Below are 18,347 nucleotides of genomic sequence, written 5' to 3' on the forward strand. Positions count from 1 at the left end.
ACTGTATACCTGTTTTCACATATTATGTGAAACATATTATGAACATGAGAAACAGGCCCGGACATTTTCCAGAGTGCGTAGTGTTTAGATCTCATTAGGATATGGTCGTCTGCAGTATCCAATTACTAAACAGATTTTAATTCATACATACATTATACCAGAGAGAGAAAGAATATACGTATACTTCGGACAATGACATGGTCTATTTGCACATAGAGCCATGGGGTTCAGTGAGACATTACACAGAAGTTTGTGGCATTTCCGGTCCAACTGAAAAGGCCTACCGGTATCTAGATAAGTTCAGAGTTGCAGTGCATGCATGAAAGCTGCTTATGTTGCACAAGATAAGAAGAAAAAGTTTATGCGTTTTGGAGATTTAGATTTAATGATTCATGTATTCTGAGTCTGACCATGTTCAGTTACACTACTGTGTACTGTATATCAGACTGGGTGTCCACCGAGAGCTATTATTTAGTGCTTTATCTTATTCTTTACCATTTTCAACTGAAGGACTGTTGCTTTTTCCCAATAGTGTTGAGAGCTTGGCATGTTTTAAGAGCTTATGCAGCCAAGTGCTGTAAGCGAAACATATTGAAACGTTTGGCAAAAGAGTGATGTGTTTCAAAGTTGAGTAGTCTCTGAGCTGCAACCATGCCTCCTTTGAATATTCTAACAATTGTGTACATGGTGTGTACATGGTGTGTGTGTGTGTGTGTGTGTGTGTGTGTGTGTGTGTGTGTGTGTGTGTGTGTGTGTGTGTGTGTGTGTGTGTGTGTGTGTGTGTGTGTGTGTGTGTGTGTGTGTGTGTGTGTGTGTGTGTGTGTGTGTGTGTGTGTGTGTGTGCGCGTGTGCGTGTGCGCGTGTGCGTGCGTGCGTGTCCAACATGTGGCTTTGTGTGTATGTCTATTTATGTGTCGACCTTTACGGAATATGCAGTGTGCATGTATATTATTTTCCATAGTAGATAGATACTATTTGTAGTATGAACAAGTAGGGCATTCAATTACGAAAAAACTCAAAGTTAGAATATGGAGATCAAGGTTTCTGCCCGACAGCAACGATATACTATTATATAAGTGAGATAGTTCTGGCCTTGCCTTGTGTTTGGCTGAGAGCCAAATTATAATTCAAGTAGCCAGTTCAATGTATGTATGACTAGCAAGGAGCCTGATCCCTTCTACAGTGGAGTAATTGCAGGATAGGCAACCAGCGCAACGCCCGTGAATATTATATGTAAAGCCGTGTGAACATAACAATGGTCTTCTTGCCCTTATTAAAAAAAGATATTCCTCAGTGAATATTTGTTTTGTCTAAATATTCCACTGGGTCCTCAAGGTTGTTCTTTGAATTTGGCATGGCTCCAGATAATTCTGCATTCCCTTGCATCTCCCTAACTTTTGATGGATGCCGATGTCTCTTGAGAGGGCTGAGGCTGTCTACTCCCCCAGTCTAGATAACTGATGGGCAGTGGTCTCTCTCACTCAATACAGGCTGCCCTTGATTAGTATGTCTATTGATTCCATATCAGTGATTATGTAAAAGTTGTACACCCATCATTCATACTGATGAGCAAGCTGTGAGGCTTTCTTACATGGGTGGCACTTAGGAGGCTGTGCTTGGAACATAATGGAGGCATTATATACTGTACTCCCAACATAATGTGATGGGGCAGTGGTGAACCCGCTGTATTGAAGAAAGGTGGTCAAGAGGGTCAAGTTATATATAATAGTAACTCTGTCCACTGTCCACCTGGCAGAGATTAAGTTTTAACGTGTACACGCGCGCGCATGTGCGTGCGTGTGTATTGTACAATACAAATTATCGGTTTTGCACCATTTAGCATTTTCTTCCACACACACTTTAATCAATTACTCCTACAGATTTCATCCAAAAACTCTCACAAATGCTACACATTATCTCTGTCATTCCAATTTTGTTACAGTATATTCCATTCTAGTTGTATATGATTGCCTTCCAAAATTTGTGAGAGATTATGTGTTTATTTGTAAAATTCCATCCCATCAATGGCAAATTTGAATCATACCTTGAGGCGCTTCAAAATAACGCATAACGAAAAACGCTCACCACTGTTTGTTGCAGAAATATTCTTTTATGCATGGATTTTGAACATTACTGTACGTCAATGGCAGCCAGGTCTATGTTTGTTTAGAATAGAGTACGTAAAATGTAAAACGTTTGCCAGCCAAGTCTATGGACTTTGAGGATATCAAAATTTTGTTTATAGCACTTATGTCGTAAATCATTTCCCGGCCAAAACATCTAATTATGTCTTCATACTCAAATGCCTTCATTGTATGTGTCCTTAGCATTGGACACGCTTATACTTTGCATATTTTTCATGGAGTAAATATTTCCTGATGTCACCAGAGTGGGCATTAAGGCCTTGAGGGGAAACATGAATATCTCATTTAAATGCAAATAAATCCTCTAGACTCCTCTCAGCTGTTGTGATAATGTGGAGTGAGTATATTGACTTAGTTAATGAGGTGTAAATAGCTAATGGCTGTATTCTAGCTTTTACTTTATTAATCTACGGTACACTATCAAGGTGTCATACAAGAGGAACTTCAATTGCATAACACAACATTGCTGCTGTGCTGTCCATATATAACTCATCTATTTTCAGAGTCACCTCATTTCATATGCTGTGGTATAGATCCAGGTCAAATTATAATAAGATGCGATGACTAAAATAAAGGGGATGCTGACTTCTAGAAGCTTGGTGGTAAACTAAACACTTCACTGGCTGCCATCAGACCACTATGGGCTGTAGTCATGTAGAGCCTGCTGTTTAATGCCATGGTGTGCTGACAAAAGCTTCTCATACAGTACAAGCAAGCTAAAGGCCAAATATACAGTGTCTGTGTAGCTGCTAGGGTCCACTAGGTTCACAGGATGTACTGACCACGCACAATGATAATCTACTTTATGTGTACAGTACACTGACTGAGAATGCACTAACATTTTTAAATGGACTCTCTGCTTGGCAAGCCGAGTGTAGCGATTCATCACTATACCTGCTGTATTATATTATGTTAAAGAACTTGAAATTCAAGTGACATACAAGCAGAATATTATGCAATCCTGAATATAAGACACTTCTCATAGTTTTGAGAAATACGTTTCCATGTATCTACCATGTGGATTGTTACCAATGATGCTTTTGCCATATTCGGCCACCTTCTTATGTGCACAGTCTCCCCCCCCCCCCCCCCCCCCTCCTTTCTTATTTCAGTGAAATGGCCAAAATTATTAAGCTTGCACCCACTTATTTACACCAAAGACTATGTAGCTATTGTGAACTTGGTGAGGTTGAGGATGAATTCCATTTTTTATAGAAAGAAAGAAAGCTGATCCAACAGGTATCTCTCTGCCTCTGCCATGCTCCGGGGGAGCTCTTACCTGTTGGGCGTGGTATTACCATCGAAACACCACAATACAAAAAAGGGACTCCTGTACATCCAAAAAGACCCGTGGGAGGTGCAAGTCTAGTTAGCAGGCATAGACATCAAAAAGAGAAAAAACCTTCCAAAGAAGGGACTGCACACTCCAGGGAACAGAGACGGACAACTTACTGCATCAACGTATTTATTAGCACGATGCGTTTCGCTGTGAGCTTCGTCAGGTGCTATCCGGTGTCCGTCTCTGTTCCCTGGAGTGTGCAGTCCTTTCTTTGGAAGGTTTTTTCTCTTGATATATATATATATATTACATACACATAAAGACATGAAGACAAGAGCAATGTCCAACGCTTAGATTACCCTATGGCTACTACAACTCCTGATTAAGCCTCAAAGTCGACTGGTGGACAAAGGACCTCTTTAGTAGGGGTGGGACGATATGGGCACCTCACGATACGATATATATTGCGATATTAGGCCCTCGATAATATCACAATATTCGATATATTGCGATATTTGCGATATATTGTATGCAATTTCATCACTACAAAATACTTGGAACTGGAAAAACAAACACCACCAACTGACCATTATCACTGGTATCATCATAATGCCTCACAAACACCACCAACTGACCATTATCACTGGTATCATCATAATGCCTCACAAACACCACCAACTGACCATTATCACTGGTATCATCATAATGCCTCACAAACACCACCAACTGACCATCATCACTGGTGTCATCATAATACCTCACAAACGCCACCAACTGACCATTATCACTGGTATCATCATAATGCCTCACAAACACCACCAACTGACCATTATCACTGGTATCATCATAATACCTCACAAACACCACCAACTGACCATTCACTAGTAAGAGACCACAAGTGAGATGCAGGTGTATTGATGAGGAGCCCGAGGATGGCGAGACTCAGGGTGGGGGCGTAGTCTCGGGAGCGATCGGTCGCCTCGGCTCGGACGCTGCCCCCCTTGGGGAGTAGGGGGGGGGGATTTGAAAGCGCGAGGCAGTATCAAACAGGTAAGGGATGAGATAAGAGCATAATGTATTTATGCTGTGGGGAATGTTACGTGATTGGCTGTGAGACTGTAGGACGCAGGTGAACTCGATAAGGAGATGGGGAAGCTGAGTGATCAGGTTGAGCAGTGGGCTTTCTCCACTCCTGAATCTGCATTGAACACAACTTCATTTATCACTGGTATAGCATAATACCTCACAAACACCACCAACTGAACATTATGCAGAATGCAGAATGCAGAATGCATTTCCCCAGCAGTGGACAAGTCCACTTCTGGGGAAATGCATTCTGCATTCCCACAAAGCTGTTTGGACAAATCACCATCCAGTAATTCAGTACTTCTGGTTGCTGTGGAATGTGAGAGTGGGATTTGCTTTATTTTAGCTGTCATTTCCTCCTTTTCTAAACATGTTGTTCATCACTTCATTATGAACAACATTATTTTATTTCAAATTATTATTATTATTGAAATTGAACGAGATGATAAAGACGGAGGCACTATGTCCTGCCGGTCAGGGCTCTTCACTAGCAGGTGAACCAGTAGGGTACAACAGCAGTGGCAGGAATTCATTGGCATATAATGACTTAATTGTGAGAAAAGGCGTCAAATCAAAAGAAAGACACACGCAAGATGGAGTTAACTAGGACAGTAGACCTAAGTGGCCTCTTGCCACACAATACAAGTCCTTCAGTTGTCTGGAAGAAGCTTCACTAGAGCTTGCCTTGCGTTGATTGTAGTATAATCCAATCCATGTCAGAACTGCTGCCCCATGGACTAGCGCAGCTGTGCAGAAATTACGAGTATAATCAGACCCACTGTAGTGCATCATTTGAAATGGCAATCTCTCCACCCCAGTGTTTGTGCAGGTGCAGAACATATTTCTACTTATTTTATACGCACTCACTAACACGCACACACACACACACACACACACACACACACACACACACACACACACACACTTACACACAAACACGCACACACTCTCACACACACACACACACACACACACACACACACACACACACACACACACACACACACACACACACACACGTACAGACACATAGCTACTGGAAGACAAAGAGTATCCTTAAGGAGCTGCAGGTTGCAATGAATCACATGGTTATGGTTGGACAGGCTTGTTGAAGTATGATAAGTCGTGCTGGCATTTGGAATGCTCATATGTCTGCCATGTGATCATCAGGCCAATCTGGATCATTGTTTGTAATGTCAAGCCAGGTTTACAATAATTGATGCTAATGGTTTTAGATGGGGCGTCACATTTACTTGTTCTGAGATCATTAATCATCGTTATGCGCTTCCCCTTTGAAGATTGCACTGAGGCTATAGTGTACGCTTACCGTCGCAAAATTTGTACCACCATGCTAGATGAAAACTTTGAAAAAAAAAATTGATATGTGTGGAATCTTTCTTTGACACATTTGCTGTTGTTGGTGCCTTTGAACTGGCTCCAAGACATTAATTTTATTTATTATTTTATTTTTCCTTTTTATTTTAGGTTTTATGACCTATATACACCCAAACAACCTGAACTTTGAACATTCAGTGGATTTACGGTGGTCTGTGTTTTCGGTGTGTATTCTGAACCCTTTTGAGCTGCAATTACCCCATTTAGACCTAAGTTCGATTCTACAAATGTCTTCTAAATAATTCTACATTCTATATCAGTGGTTCTCAAAAAAAAATTGGGGTCAATGAGCCCATAAAGGGTAATTGGATGCCGACCCCCCATCTGAGAATGAGAATATGTTGTTCCAGGGACCCCCCTGCAGAAGCAAAGATATGAGTTAAAAGATTTGCGCCACATTTTCACGATAAAAAAAAGAATAGCAGACCTACAAGCTCGTAGCGCGGCACTCGGTGCCGCACTATGAGCTTGTAGATCTGCTATTTTTCAACAGCTAAAGCATAACATAATGCTTAAAACACCAAAAGGGGTTCCCACCCAGAATGGGTTAAAACAGGCAAACAGGCCTCAACAGTGACATCTGCTGGCAGATCCTTACATATATGCGATTTACCTCACATGCCACAGGTAAATCAGAGCACTTGTTTGAGCCAGGAACATGGCCAGGTGGCCAGCCCGGTCCCAGCGAGCCTTCCCTCGTCCGAAAAGGTCGAGAAATGACAGTTATCGTGTTGCAACTTTCCGTGCTCATCCGTGCTGGGGCGCATAGACATACATAGGGACACACATAGCTGCGTAATGGAGCAGAGGCACCGCTCAAAAATAAGAATAATTACAAAAACGTTTTGTTTTTGTCACACTCACAATCTGTTTGTTGTATAAAATCATTTCCACTCTTTCTGCTCCTTACCACTAGTGTGTGATGGTGGGTGGGGCAGTTGAGTTTTTACATCTACTACTTCATGCTTTCAGCTTTGTATGTCTTTAAATTGGGCAGGGACGATCAATGGCTTTACTGACATAGGCATTGCCACTTATCACAAAAGCTTTTATCTCAGCCCTAAAATAATGCCAGAAGGGTTTTTGGGGAATAAAGTCAGTAGGCTACCTCAGATGTCTATTGCCTTTGACTGCTTTGTTCTATTGGCTCATATTTTTTGGGAGGATGAGGTGCTTTTATCTAACCTTCTATCCTGCTTTCAGATGAAAGGGAGTGATGCCTATAGGGACACTCGAAAGCTTTCTGTGGGCATTTGTGTGGTCACCAGATTGTATCACTGAGACTCAAATATCCATCCAAAAGCTTTTCTTTTGCATTTGAGTTGGTGTGTTTGATTAAGCAAACCTGGCTGCTTCAGACTGCTGCTCATTTGCATGCAATGAACATCTCAGCCCAGGTGAACTTTTCAATTTACAATTTAGTCATGTAGCACGCTCATTAATTTAGGGCAAAAATCTGTGGCAATGCTGTCACCCCCTACACTTCAATTTCAAAAACCTTTTGGGGATATGTTTCCAGAACATAATTAAACATATCCACCTGGACAAACTGTCACTGATTTTTTGCAAATGATGCCTATGCTCAAGTTTTGAACTGGTGGTGCCAGGCCTATTCAAGATAACTTTACACCTGGTTCAACAATGGTATTAAACATATCCTGTGAGTGTGTAATGATTGGACAAACTAAACATTTACATTTCTTCTAATTTGTGTTTGGTCACACCTATTTCTATTGTATTTATAGTGCCCCCTAGTGGTCTAATACGTTTCAGGTACATATGTAGATGTGACCTCCAGAAGGAGCGAGTGCATTCTCTGGTGGCAGACACTGCCGCTGCCGCGGCAGTGTCAGTTGGCTCCTGACATGCGTTGCCGGTAAGACACATGCGTGGCTGGTTAAAAAACACCTGTGGCTTCCCTGTGAGGTTAGGGTTTGGGATATAGGGAGTCAGTGTGGCGGGTTAAAACTCACCCGTGGCTCCCGAAATGCGTTGCCGGTTAAAAATGGTTAGGGTTGGGTTAGGGTTTGGGGTAGGGTGTCGGACTAATGCGGAAACACTGCTGCGGCTGCTATTGGCAGGTGCCGGCGAGACAGCGACTCCGCTGCTGGAAATTGCACTCGCTCTCCCTCAATGTTTGGCCCAGTTCCTGAAAGTTGTCTGAACTGCGGCAGAATAATTTCTTCCTCAAAACAATAGGGGCTTGAACCCCGTACATCGCTTTGGGCGTGAACCTCTAATTACATGCTGACTTCAGCCAAGAGTTCAGCTGCAGACGACTAATCCGGCAAGCAACTAGTTGGATTATTTTGATTTATTCCTCATGCCATTGGGAGCCACTAAGTAATTAAAGCTCAATATCTAAAGGGCTTTGGTCTCAAACACTTTATATGGTCACCTCCCCTGTTATGTTTGGGGACTTTCTAAGCTCAGGAACTGTAATTCACAGTGATGTGTGATTTGCAGACTGAATATGAATGTGAATATGAATATATCGACAGCAAATTTGTCATCCCATCCCTGGATTGTATCCATATGCTCAATTATTCTAGTGTGCATGCGGCGTGTTGTTTTTCTAGTAAGGGGTAACGGCAAACAATTACATGAATCACAAGTGGCTTTAAATGTTATGAGCTGTTCCTGTACTGTGCTTATGACGTGTCATTTATGACTTGTACAATACCGGGCACAGGAAGAGAGGGGAGTTACACTGTGAAATTAGGAGTGCTGATTTAAGTCTGAAAGTGTAAAAGTGGACCTGCCCCCAGGATTTTACTGTGTACTATACAGTATCCAGTGTATCTGAAGCATATAATATACCCCCAATCTCGCTACTATTTTAGAATGTTTTGCAATAGGGGGGCACGGTAGAGCAGTCGGTAGCGCTGTTGGATTTCTCAATCTCAACAGGCCTGAAAATTAAGGCCCGGCCCTAACTGGGCCCTAAAGGTGCGTTCAGACTTGGATGGTTAGAGCAGCGTGATTACATACAAAGTTCATTGCAAAGACGAGAAGTTGCGTGAGCGCCGCGAACGGGCGCGGCGCGACCTGGCGCAGCACAAACGGGACGAACAATATTTAAATTCACGTCTGAATGCACCTTAACTGGTCCGGCCCAAGGCCCGGCCCAGCCAGACTAATTAGCATACATTTTAGGCCCGACCCGGCCCTAAATCATCATGTCGGGTTGGGTAGAATTTGAGAACTCCACACAAGTGAAACGCCACTCAACACCATCTTCATAATAGATAAATACACTAACAGACTGAACAAATTATTATTATTTTTATTATAAAACAATGAAATATATATATTTTTTCATGGAGCCCGAGGCCCGGCCTGGTCCTACTAATTAGCGGGTCGGGCCAAGTCGGGTTTGTGCAGAAATTGAGAACTCAAGCTGTGGCCTCACAGCTATAGAAGGTCCCGGGTTCGATTCCCGCTGGGAATGCTGTGGGTGCTGGGGGCGTGTTCTCTCCTCCGCATCATCATGCTTGGAATAACGCCCCCGTCAGGTGAAAGGAAAAGGCTTGGACTCCTCATGTCAGTTCGTTGCTCTCCCCAGGTTGGCAGAGGGAGTGTAGCACCCAGGGGAAAAAATCTGTTAAACGAACAAAATAAAATAAAATAAATGTTTAATGTATAATACATAATCATATACATGTAAAGTAACTAATATTATTCCAGTTTTCTAGTAAGTTGGTAAAATTGTACTAATATTTTACTGGGCACCCAGTTACATACAGTATGGCCCAGGGCCTTTTATTATCCTACTGTATGAGCTGGAGCGTAGCCATAATATCCTCTGGCAGGACCCTTTTTTGCTGTTCCAAAGAGCAGCCTCACGAGAACATGTGACCAGGGCCTTTGCCGTCAGGGCTTGCTGGCTCGCCTGATGAGCTCAGGCTAGTCGACTAAGAAGCATCTTTTATAGGACAGCCTAACCGTTTCACTGGTACCGTAATTAAATTTCTTTCAGGAAAAAATATGGAAGTTATGGCCAAAAGAGCATTAAATATCCAGATCCAGGCACTCAGAGTGTAGGTTTGCGCGAGACATTGCCAAAGCATTTCCGGGAGTCCCCAGACAAAAACGTTGAAAACCCCTGGTCTATGCTACCAGTAAAACACCTGAGGGCGAGAAGCGACCTCACCCTAAAGGTGCGAGCTCACATGCACTGGCCATATATGCAGCGTGTCTTGAGTGTACAGGGTTTGATGAGGTCAGATCAACATATGCCAGAACATATATGGCGATCTAAGGGTGGCAGCGGTGGTAGTGTCTTGAGTGTACAGGGTTTGATGAGGGCCCAGGTAGGGCCGGGCCTTAATTTTCGGGCCAGTTTTTGCCGGCTGCCGGGCGCGGCTTCACAAGTAACTTTGCGGCTGCACAAATAACTTTGGGGCAGGCCCGTCTAGAGTTTAAATGGACAGGTATCAGTCAAAAGAGAGACATTGAAGAGGAAGGATGGATGAAGAAGGATCAACATATGGAATGTCAGAACAAGTTCTGACATATATCCATATACTAATATTGAGGACATCAGGGATCTCCATATATGGGCTTAATTGGACAGCAGGTCGCATTCACTATGATATGATCCCTGATTTACTATCATCCTTGATGATAGTAAATCAGTTGGATCTTTATAGTTAACAGTACAGAGGGCTCGGTCATTTGACACCCAAAACCTCCTTTGTCCTAAATTGGGGGTCTGGCCAGGTGTGGGATAGGTGTCACTACCAAGCTCCCAGTGAGGCACACCAGCGTTAAAGCACTCGGCCCTAGTGGTTGGAGCATGAACTGCAGGCGGACCCGTGGATTCATGACGAGGAAACCCCGTGCAGCTGGGCTTTAACATTGAGCGCTCGGTTGCACTTCCGCATTTGCCAACCAAATTTGGTTGCTTTTTATATTGCCTGATCATTAGCCAGAATTGTTAAATTGCAGAGGTGTGGCTGAAGTAAATCGATTTAGGTGTCTAATTTGAAACTAATCTGTGGGAAAATATTGTGAATAGCTTTCCTTAATATGGCTTTAGAGTCAAATACCTATTAGTTAAAATGTATTCATGGGTTAAGAGGAGATTTATGTTTTTAAGAAATAATTAAAGGTTGCTTCTTAATAGACTTGTCCTACAGCCAATATGACATATATTAACTGACCTTATAGTACTCTTCATAAATCAGTGAGCCCAATAATTTTACATTTAAATCTGCTCTTGGAGCTGAACTAATCGGCAATCTAATTTCAAAGCGATTTGGTTGCAGTTCCGCTCAAGCCTTTTCATTGAGCAGCTCTAGAAGGAGAACAAGCACTCATGCTTGCATCACTGCTTGGGGTAACATGGCAATGCGGAGCATTTTATGGAACAAGGTTAATTAAGGTTAATTAATCCAATTTGAGCAATATGTGCTGATAAATCAGTTGCAATATGCCACCTCGCTTCAAATACTATTGCACCCTTTTATTTAAATGTCGTACAAGAGAGTATAGGGTTTTAGTGATTAAACTCACAATACACTATCATCATCCACAAAATAGTTGTTTCACACAACAATGTTTGCACAAATGTAATCTATTCAGTAGCTTCTAGTTCTTTTTTTGAGGAATTATAAAGTGGACTGGACTGTATTCATTCACTTCCCAAGTAACCAAGAGAACAACTCATCCATGAAGACTCTGTAGAATTTTGTATTATCTTTACAGACACACCCGCAGGGCAGTAATTGTTGGAAATGTTTGTGGCTTGTTATTATTTTCATCAATTGTCAAGCATAAATTAGTTTTAGCTGGAAGGTAATTTAGTTTTCTAAACTATACCTGTAGGAATAACTTTTTAATGTTGTGTGTGTGATGAATGAATGGTAACCTGATAACTACTGGTGCTATTAAAATCCCTCTTGTGTGACCTACCACAGCACAATGCCTTCTGCATACTAGAGAGCCTGCAGATTGCTGTTCTGCCGTTATTAGAGTGTGTCACTATTGATTTTGCGTGAATGTGCTTCATTCACAATGCATGTGCACATCTCACACAGTAGCCTACTGACATTAGCCAGTGCCACTAATTATATACGGTACAATAGAATAATGAAATTGAAATTAATTTACACGTCTTTTAAAACTTCTTCCATGAAACAAGCCTTGGAGGAGGCGCTGTAATGATTCATGTATAGTCCATACAAAGAGTTATGCACTGAAAATAGCAGATCTACAAGCTTGACATTTTCGGTATTGTGAGCCTGTAGTTTAGATCATCTATATGGCGTGCAAATCCATCATGTACTCCAAGTACAGCTTGAACCACATAAGATGAGTTAGTTACATCGTTCAAGGTTCAAAGTTTAAGGTTTCTTTATTGTTGCATCTAGTGTATAGGAGAAAATTCTGCAAAAGAGTAAAATGTCTCTTTCTTAAAATGTCTGTTCTGTGGAACTCTGTGGATACTGTGGAAATAGTTAATTACAACTTGTCATTCTCCACACCTTCACTGTCAAGCACACAACCACAGGGGGTTGTAATGTAGCCAGAGGCAATGCTGAGGGCTGTTTACCCTTACATCTAGGGCTATAGGCTATACTTACTAGAGAAATATTTTTTTAACAGTGGCTTGAACAGCACTGGTCTATGAATACCCATGAAAACTTCAACATGCGCGCGTAGTTCTGATTGGCTGCCTTTCTACACAACCCATAGAGGGGGGGGGGGGGGGGGGGGGGGGAGACCCAGGACCCAGGACCCAGGACCCAGGACCCAGGACCCAGGACCCAGGACCCAGGACCCAGGACCCAGAACCCAGACACTTTTAATGCCGAATAGTCGAAACGGTCACGAGAGCACACCCCTTGATTTAACAGTAACACATTCAGACCCCCGTTATTTTGACGCCAATGTCAACACTGCAACCGGAGAATGTGCTACCTGAGAGACTAGTGCACAAATACAACCAAATAGACCCATAACAGTCCATTTGTATTTCCATCAGAGTTTATTGTTATAAAAGGGTCCTTTGGTTCCATTTGTAGTAGGCTAAAGGCCTATTCATAGTCTGGATTTTTGGTGGTGAGGTGACCACCGCTCCGGTGGTGAGCTGACCACCGGAGCTGAAATAACGTTGAGCGGTGGTGAGTAAAAACAGAGAGAAGGGCTGGAGCGGTGGCGGTGGTTTGCTCTTCACCGCGGCTCGTGACGTCATGTTGTAGTTCGGTGGTCACCTAACTACCGAAAATCCAGACTATGTATGAGCCTTAAGGCTACACTGTCAGTTACAGAGTCACCTCGACAGATCCTGTTGTTAATAAATCTAATTTAGTGCCACCTGGTTAACACGAAAGTGTAGAGGTTGTGCCATTTTTGGCCATTGTGACAAATACAAGCCAATTAAAATCTGTTGTGCATGTCATGTGCACGTCATCACGTGCACACCGGATTAGATCAATAATTTATTTTATTATTATTTTATTTAATGCGTCATTAGGTGTCAGTGCCAACGGGATACATTAAATAAAGGTTTCAGGAGGTGTCACGTGGCACTGTGTTTTAACTTGTTTCCACACACATAAATACAGACAGACAGACAGACATTTCATAGCACAATTCTGGAGATTGTGTGTAAGGCAGCCACTGGTAATTAACTGATAATCAGTTCTTGTTTAACAAACACTTCCCTCATGTCTATTTGTCTCTATTCCTCACCTAGAATTTTCACAATTCCTCAAACTGAAAGCAAATATATTGTCAATATTTTAGATGTTCTTTTAAATAGCATAGCTGATTTGGTCAGTTAATGGTCAATTTGCTTTTTAGCGAGGCGGGGCTACAATGATGTCTACATTGGTTGTTGGATCCATCCAGCCATCCATTTCAGTCCAACATTCCTAAACAAGATTTGAGTGTCGACTGCGACACACAAAATATGTGCATATACAGTACAGTATCATATGTACTGTACATCTTTTAGTAGAAAAGTGGTATAGGTTATTCATTAGCCCAGGATTGTACTGTCTGGAGTCATTTCATCTTATGCAAGCACGGAACACTGCATCAGCCTATTGTCAGCTGTAGTCTGTGCAGTGTGTTTGGAGCAACTTTTTAACATGAAACGTCACTTGGCGTCACCCAATGTGTCCTTAGTTAGTCACAGATTGTCAGAACAAGACAGCTTGGTCTGTGGAGGCCTTTACTCATACTTGACATCACAATACTCCTGCACACACAAAGGGGAGCTTTTTCTGACCTTGAGCTCCAAGTATTCAAATGCAATGAATTCAGAGATGGTTAGCTAGAGATTAGTGAACAGAAAATGTCTTATTCTAATATTCTAATGTTTAATGTTTTAAAGTTTCTGACTATGAGGAAAGGTATTTGTTGGTGATAACTTTTAAAGCATCAATATTTTTTTTTCTTCCAAAGATGAGTTTTGAGCTGAGAAGTCCTGCACTCTATTAGCTATTCGGTCAGTCTAAGCCAGTCATAACTCATTTTGTACCTCTAATACTTGATGATACAGTACTGTATATGTTCACAAATTATCAGGTTTGTCAGGGCCTGTGCGCTAAGAAGTCTTCACTCAATACCTTTTATCTTTCAGACTTGGAAAACTTCAAGACGCATAGAAGAAGCTCTGTGTCTGTCCGTGAGGGACAAGGGGTGGTTCTGCTTTGTGGCCCTCCCCCTCATTCTGGAGGTAAGCAAACACTCTTTTTGCTGTGTTTAGTTACTGAGTTAAAAGAACTCGGCGACTGGCATTCTGAAAATTATGTTTAAGAAACTCCTGCTCCAAAACTGCATTATTGTAATGCTTCCAGTCCAGATAGGTATTTGTATAGTAAGGTTGCGCTTTATCCCTGTTTACCTCTTGGCTTGCTTTTGCCTATAGTTTATCTTTCAGACAAAGTTGTTTGTGCTGCACATGTCCTTTGTTCACTGGTGCTAACAAACACCTTGCACCAGCCACTGTGGGGGAATAGGATATTTCTAAGTGATTCATTGCAGCAACTAGATGTGAGTATCCTCTGTTAGCCATGGGAGTTGTAACTCCCTTGTTGCCATGGGACTACTTACGATTCTCCCTTACAGCCACTGATTGGAACTCTATATTCTCTTTTCATCAACAGCTGGATTGAACTATTAGTTGATTTTTTTTCAGCAACACTTCCCCAGAACTCCTGGATACATGGGCTATACATTGTAATTTGTTACCACCAATTGACTAAAGGCATGCTTTTCCAATAAGAAACTCCAGTGGTGGATCATTATTTTAAAACGTTCACCTAATAAATAAACAAACCGCTGCTCTGTTAGAAATTCCTTAGGTATTAGCTATTACAGTTGGTAGAATTGTATTATTGCGTGCACCATCGATCTATGCTTGTACTGTAGCTGCTATGCAGTCTATAGAATTATGTTCAGTTACATGCAATGGACAATAACGGAAAAAACATTGTGTTTGTTGTAAGCTTGTGTCTGGTTGGGACTTCTCAACTAATGCTTAGTTACAAACTCTGGAAGTCTAGAAAACTATGCAGCATTTTAAATTCAGTTCCAGCTTCACCCAGCTGATGATGACGGCTTGGGTGGGAGCAGATTAGGGGTTAAGTGACTAGACTTCTAGTCTAGTTACTAGAAGTAATTCTCAGGGAAACTTTGACACATAGACATGGTCAGGCCTGGAGGCAAACTGGTATTTACCAGATGGCCTTTCTACCCACTAACCTTTGACCACCTAACCTGACGCTGCCAGATCCAAAAAGCTTGCTACACAAATTTGTTTCACAGCTTATTTGGATCTGGGATCGCGGAAGCAAATTCGATGACGGGGCTGTTCCTTTTTTTCAAGATACATGGTAGATGATTGGATGGGAGCGTCTGTCTATCACCGTGTGGGCGTGCAAACACAACCAATCATATCGACGTGTCTATATACCGTCACATCCGCATCCCGCCTTTAGCTCACGCTGATTGGTTCGGTACGAAGCAGATCTGACTCAGGGCTCAACTCTGTCAGAGATCCCAGATGAGTGTTGTGTTGGGGAATATGTTTCCGCAATACCGCCCTCATCTGGCAGCGTCAGGTTATTGACCACCCCCATATGACTCTAATAACCATGTGCAATACAGTTGGTAACAGCATTATACTGTAGGCACACACTTGTACTTCAAGCTTTTTCAACAGCGCGGATAAAAAAATCATACTCATGTGAAGTGGGGGGGGGGGCGCCTGGTAATGTTTGTTTAAAGCCACGGTTCCCAAAGTGAGGTCCGGGGACCCCCAGGGGTCCTTGAGGAAGTTCCAGGGGGTCCCCAGCAAAATGATAGTGAACCAAACCGACCCTAATGGGTCCATTTAGTTCCATTTGTACACTCTCAGAGTTAAACTAACATTCATTGTACAATATAAATTGGGGTCCCAGAGATGAAAATGCCATTACATTTGGATCCGTAATGTCAAACTGGGGGTGCTTGAAATGAAAATGGTTGAGAATCACTGCTAGAACCGTAATAAAAATCTTCTATTATAGGGTCCCTGGTATATCTTTTCAAATGGAGGTCCGCAGGCTAATAAATAAATCGATTTAGGGGTCCTTGACATGAAAAAGTTTTGGAACCACTGGTTTAAAGTGCTCTAATAAAGTAGACTTGGCTGCCATATGACGTGATTTGAAAAGCCAGACTGTGAGGGGATAGCGTCCCTCAAACATCACACTTGTGCGGAGTGAGAGGTGCCTTTGATGAGTTGATCTGCTGAATCCACTATCAACGACATGACGTCATAGTAATTTATTTTGCCACTGACTTCGCCTAAAAAGTTTATACAGAATAAAAAAGTCCTGTAAAAAATCCATAGACTTGGATGCCTCATGACGTCATGTTGGAGAACACACAAATCTCTGATGTCATCAATATGACATCATTGTATTGACGTAGCTCCAGGTACTATGATAATAGATCCTGCTCTAAAGGTGCGTTCAGACTTGGATGGTTAGAGTGGCCCGGTTACATACAAAGTCAATGCAAAGACGGGAATTGCGCAAATGGGCTCGGCACGACCTGCCGTGGTAGATACGGGACGAACCGAGGCAAATTTATACATTCAGGTCTGAACGCAGCTTTAGAATACAACAGGTATTGCATAACTGGAGGGTAATACATTCCCAACAGCCATCGTTCCCAGCAGGCATTGTTCCCAATGGGCATTGTTCCCAGCAGGCATCGTTCCCATCGGGCATCGGCCTAGTAGTAATTAAAATAGTGCCATCACTTAGGATATCATATGGCATGCCATGACAATACCCTACACATAGACCACAGCCTCATGTCATTAAAATGTCAACATATTCACCACCAATTGGATGTTTTGCCACCACTAAAAACACACGCGCATACACACACACACACACACACACACTCACACACTCACACACTCACACACACACACACACACACACACACACACACACTTTGCTGCTTATGGCAGTCCATCGATGTCGATGATGACGTTGCTCCAAATAAAGTTCAAGGGATAATTATTGTTGTGTCTGTCGTCTGTGCATAGCCTGATGGCTGCTCAGACCGATGCGTGATCCGCAAATTTTGTCACAGGAGGGACAGGGGAAGGCAGCAGCGGTGGTCGGTGGACCCCTAGCACGCTGGTGCCGCTGTGCACGCCGCTGTGCTCTCCTCTCTGTGAGCTGCTCCTGAAGTTGATTGATTCCCTGGTGGCAGGTAAAGCTCCAGGTGTGACGATCAACAGCCAGGGACTCCAGCGCTGGTGGTCTGATGTCACATTTTTTCAGGAGGGTTTTGATGTGGTCCTTGTACCGCTTTTTTGGACCTCCGGCAGCCCTTTGACCGGCTTGAAGCTGGCCATAGAGGATCTGTCGAGGTAGGCGATGGGCAGGCATACGGATCACATGCCCGACCCATCTAAGATGTTTTTGGCCAAGGAGAGCTGTAATGCTGGGTGTGTTGGTCCGGTCATGAATTTCGGTGTATGGCACCCTGTCGGCCCAGGTCAGACCCAGGATCCTTTGAAGGCAGAATATGTGGAAAGCCTCTAGACAGTTTATGTGCCTCTGGTAGGGTGTCCAGGTCTCAGAGCTGTAGAGCAGTGTGGAGAGGCAGACTGCCTTGTACACAGCTGCTTTAGTGGAGATGGTGAGGTCCCTGTTCTGAAAAACCCTGGACCTTAGCCTACCAAAGGCAGTGGAGGCCAGGCTGATGCGTGCCTGGACGTCATCGTCTATGGTGCAGGATGGTGACAGAGTGCTACCGAGGTAGGTGAAGTGAGGGACGATGGCTAATGGGTGCCCGTCGAGGGTGAAGATAGGCGTGTTTGGCTGGGGGGTGAAATGCTGCACGAGTATTTGTGTTTTTTTAATGTTTATCTGGAGACCAATGGCACTGTATATGGAGGCGACCACATTTAGTGCACGCTGAAG

At 42.9% G+C, this 18,347-nt stretch overlaps 1 protein-coding gene across 1 annotated transcript in view; it reads left to right on the plus strand.

The window, feature by feature from the left end:
• Positions 1–18,347, plus strand: part of cntn4 (contactin 4) — a 130,609-nt gene that overhangs the window by 34,943 nt on the left and 77,319 nt on the right. The window contains exon 4 of the mRNA XM_080788291.1: positions 14,498–14,593. Within this exon, the coding sequence (XP_080644417.1) occupies positions 14,498–14,593 (96 nt within the window). The remainder of the gene's footprint in view (positions 1–14,497; positions 14,594–18,347) is intronic.

This window comes from Protomyctophum bolini (genome assembly GCF_963924005.1).
Source record: "Protomyctophum bolini genome assembly, chromosome: 2".
Taxonomy (NCBI): Eukaryota; Metazoa; Chordata; class Actinopteri; order Myctophiformes; family Myctophidae; genus Protomyctophum; species Protomyctophum bolini.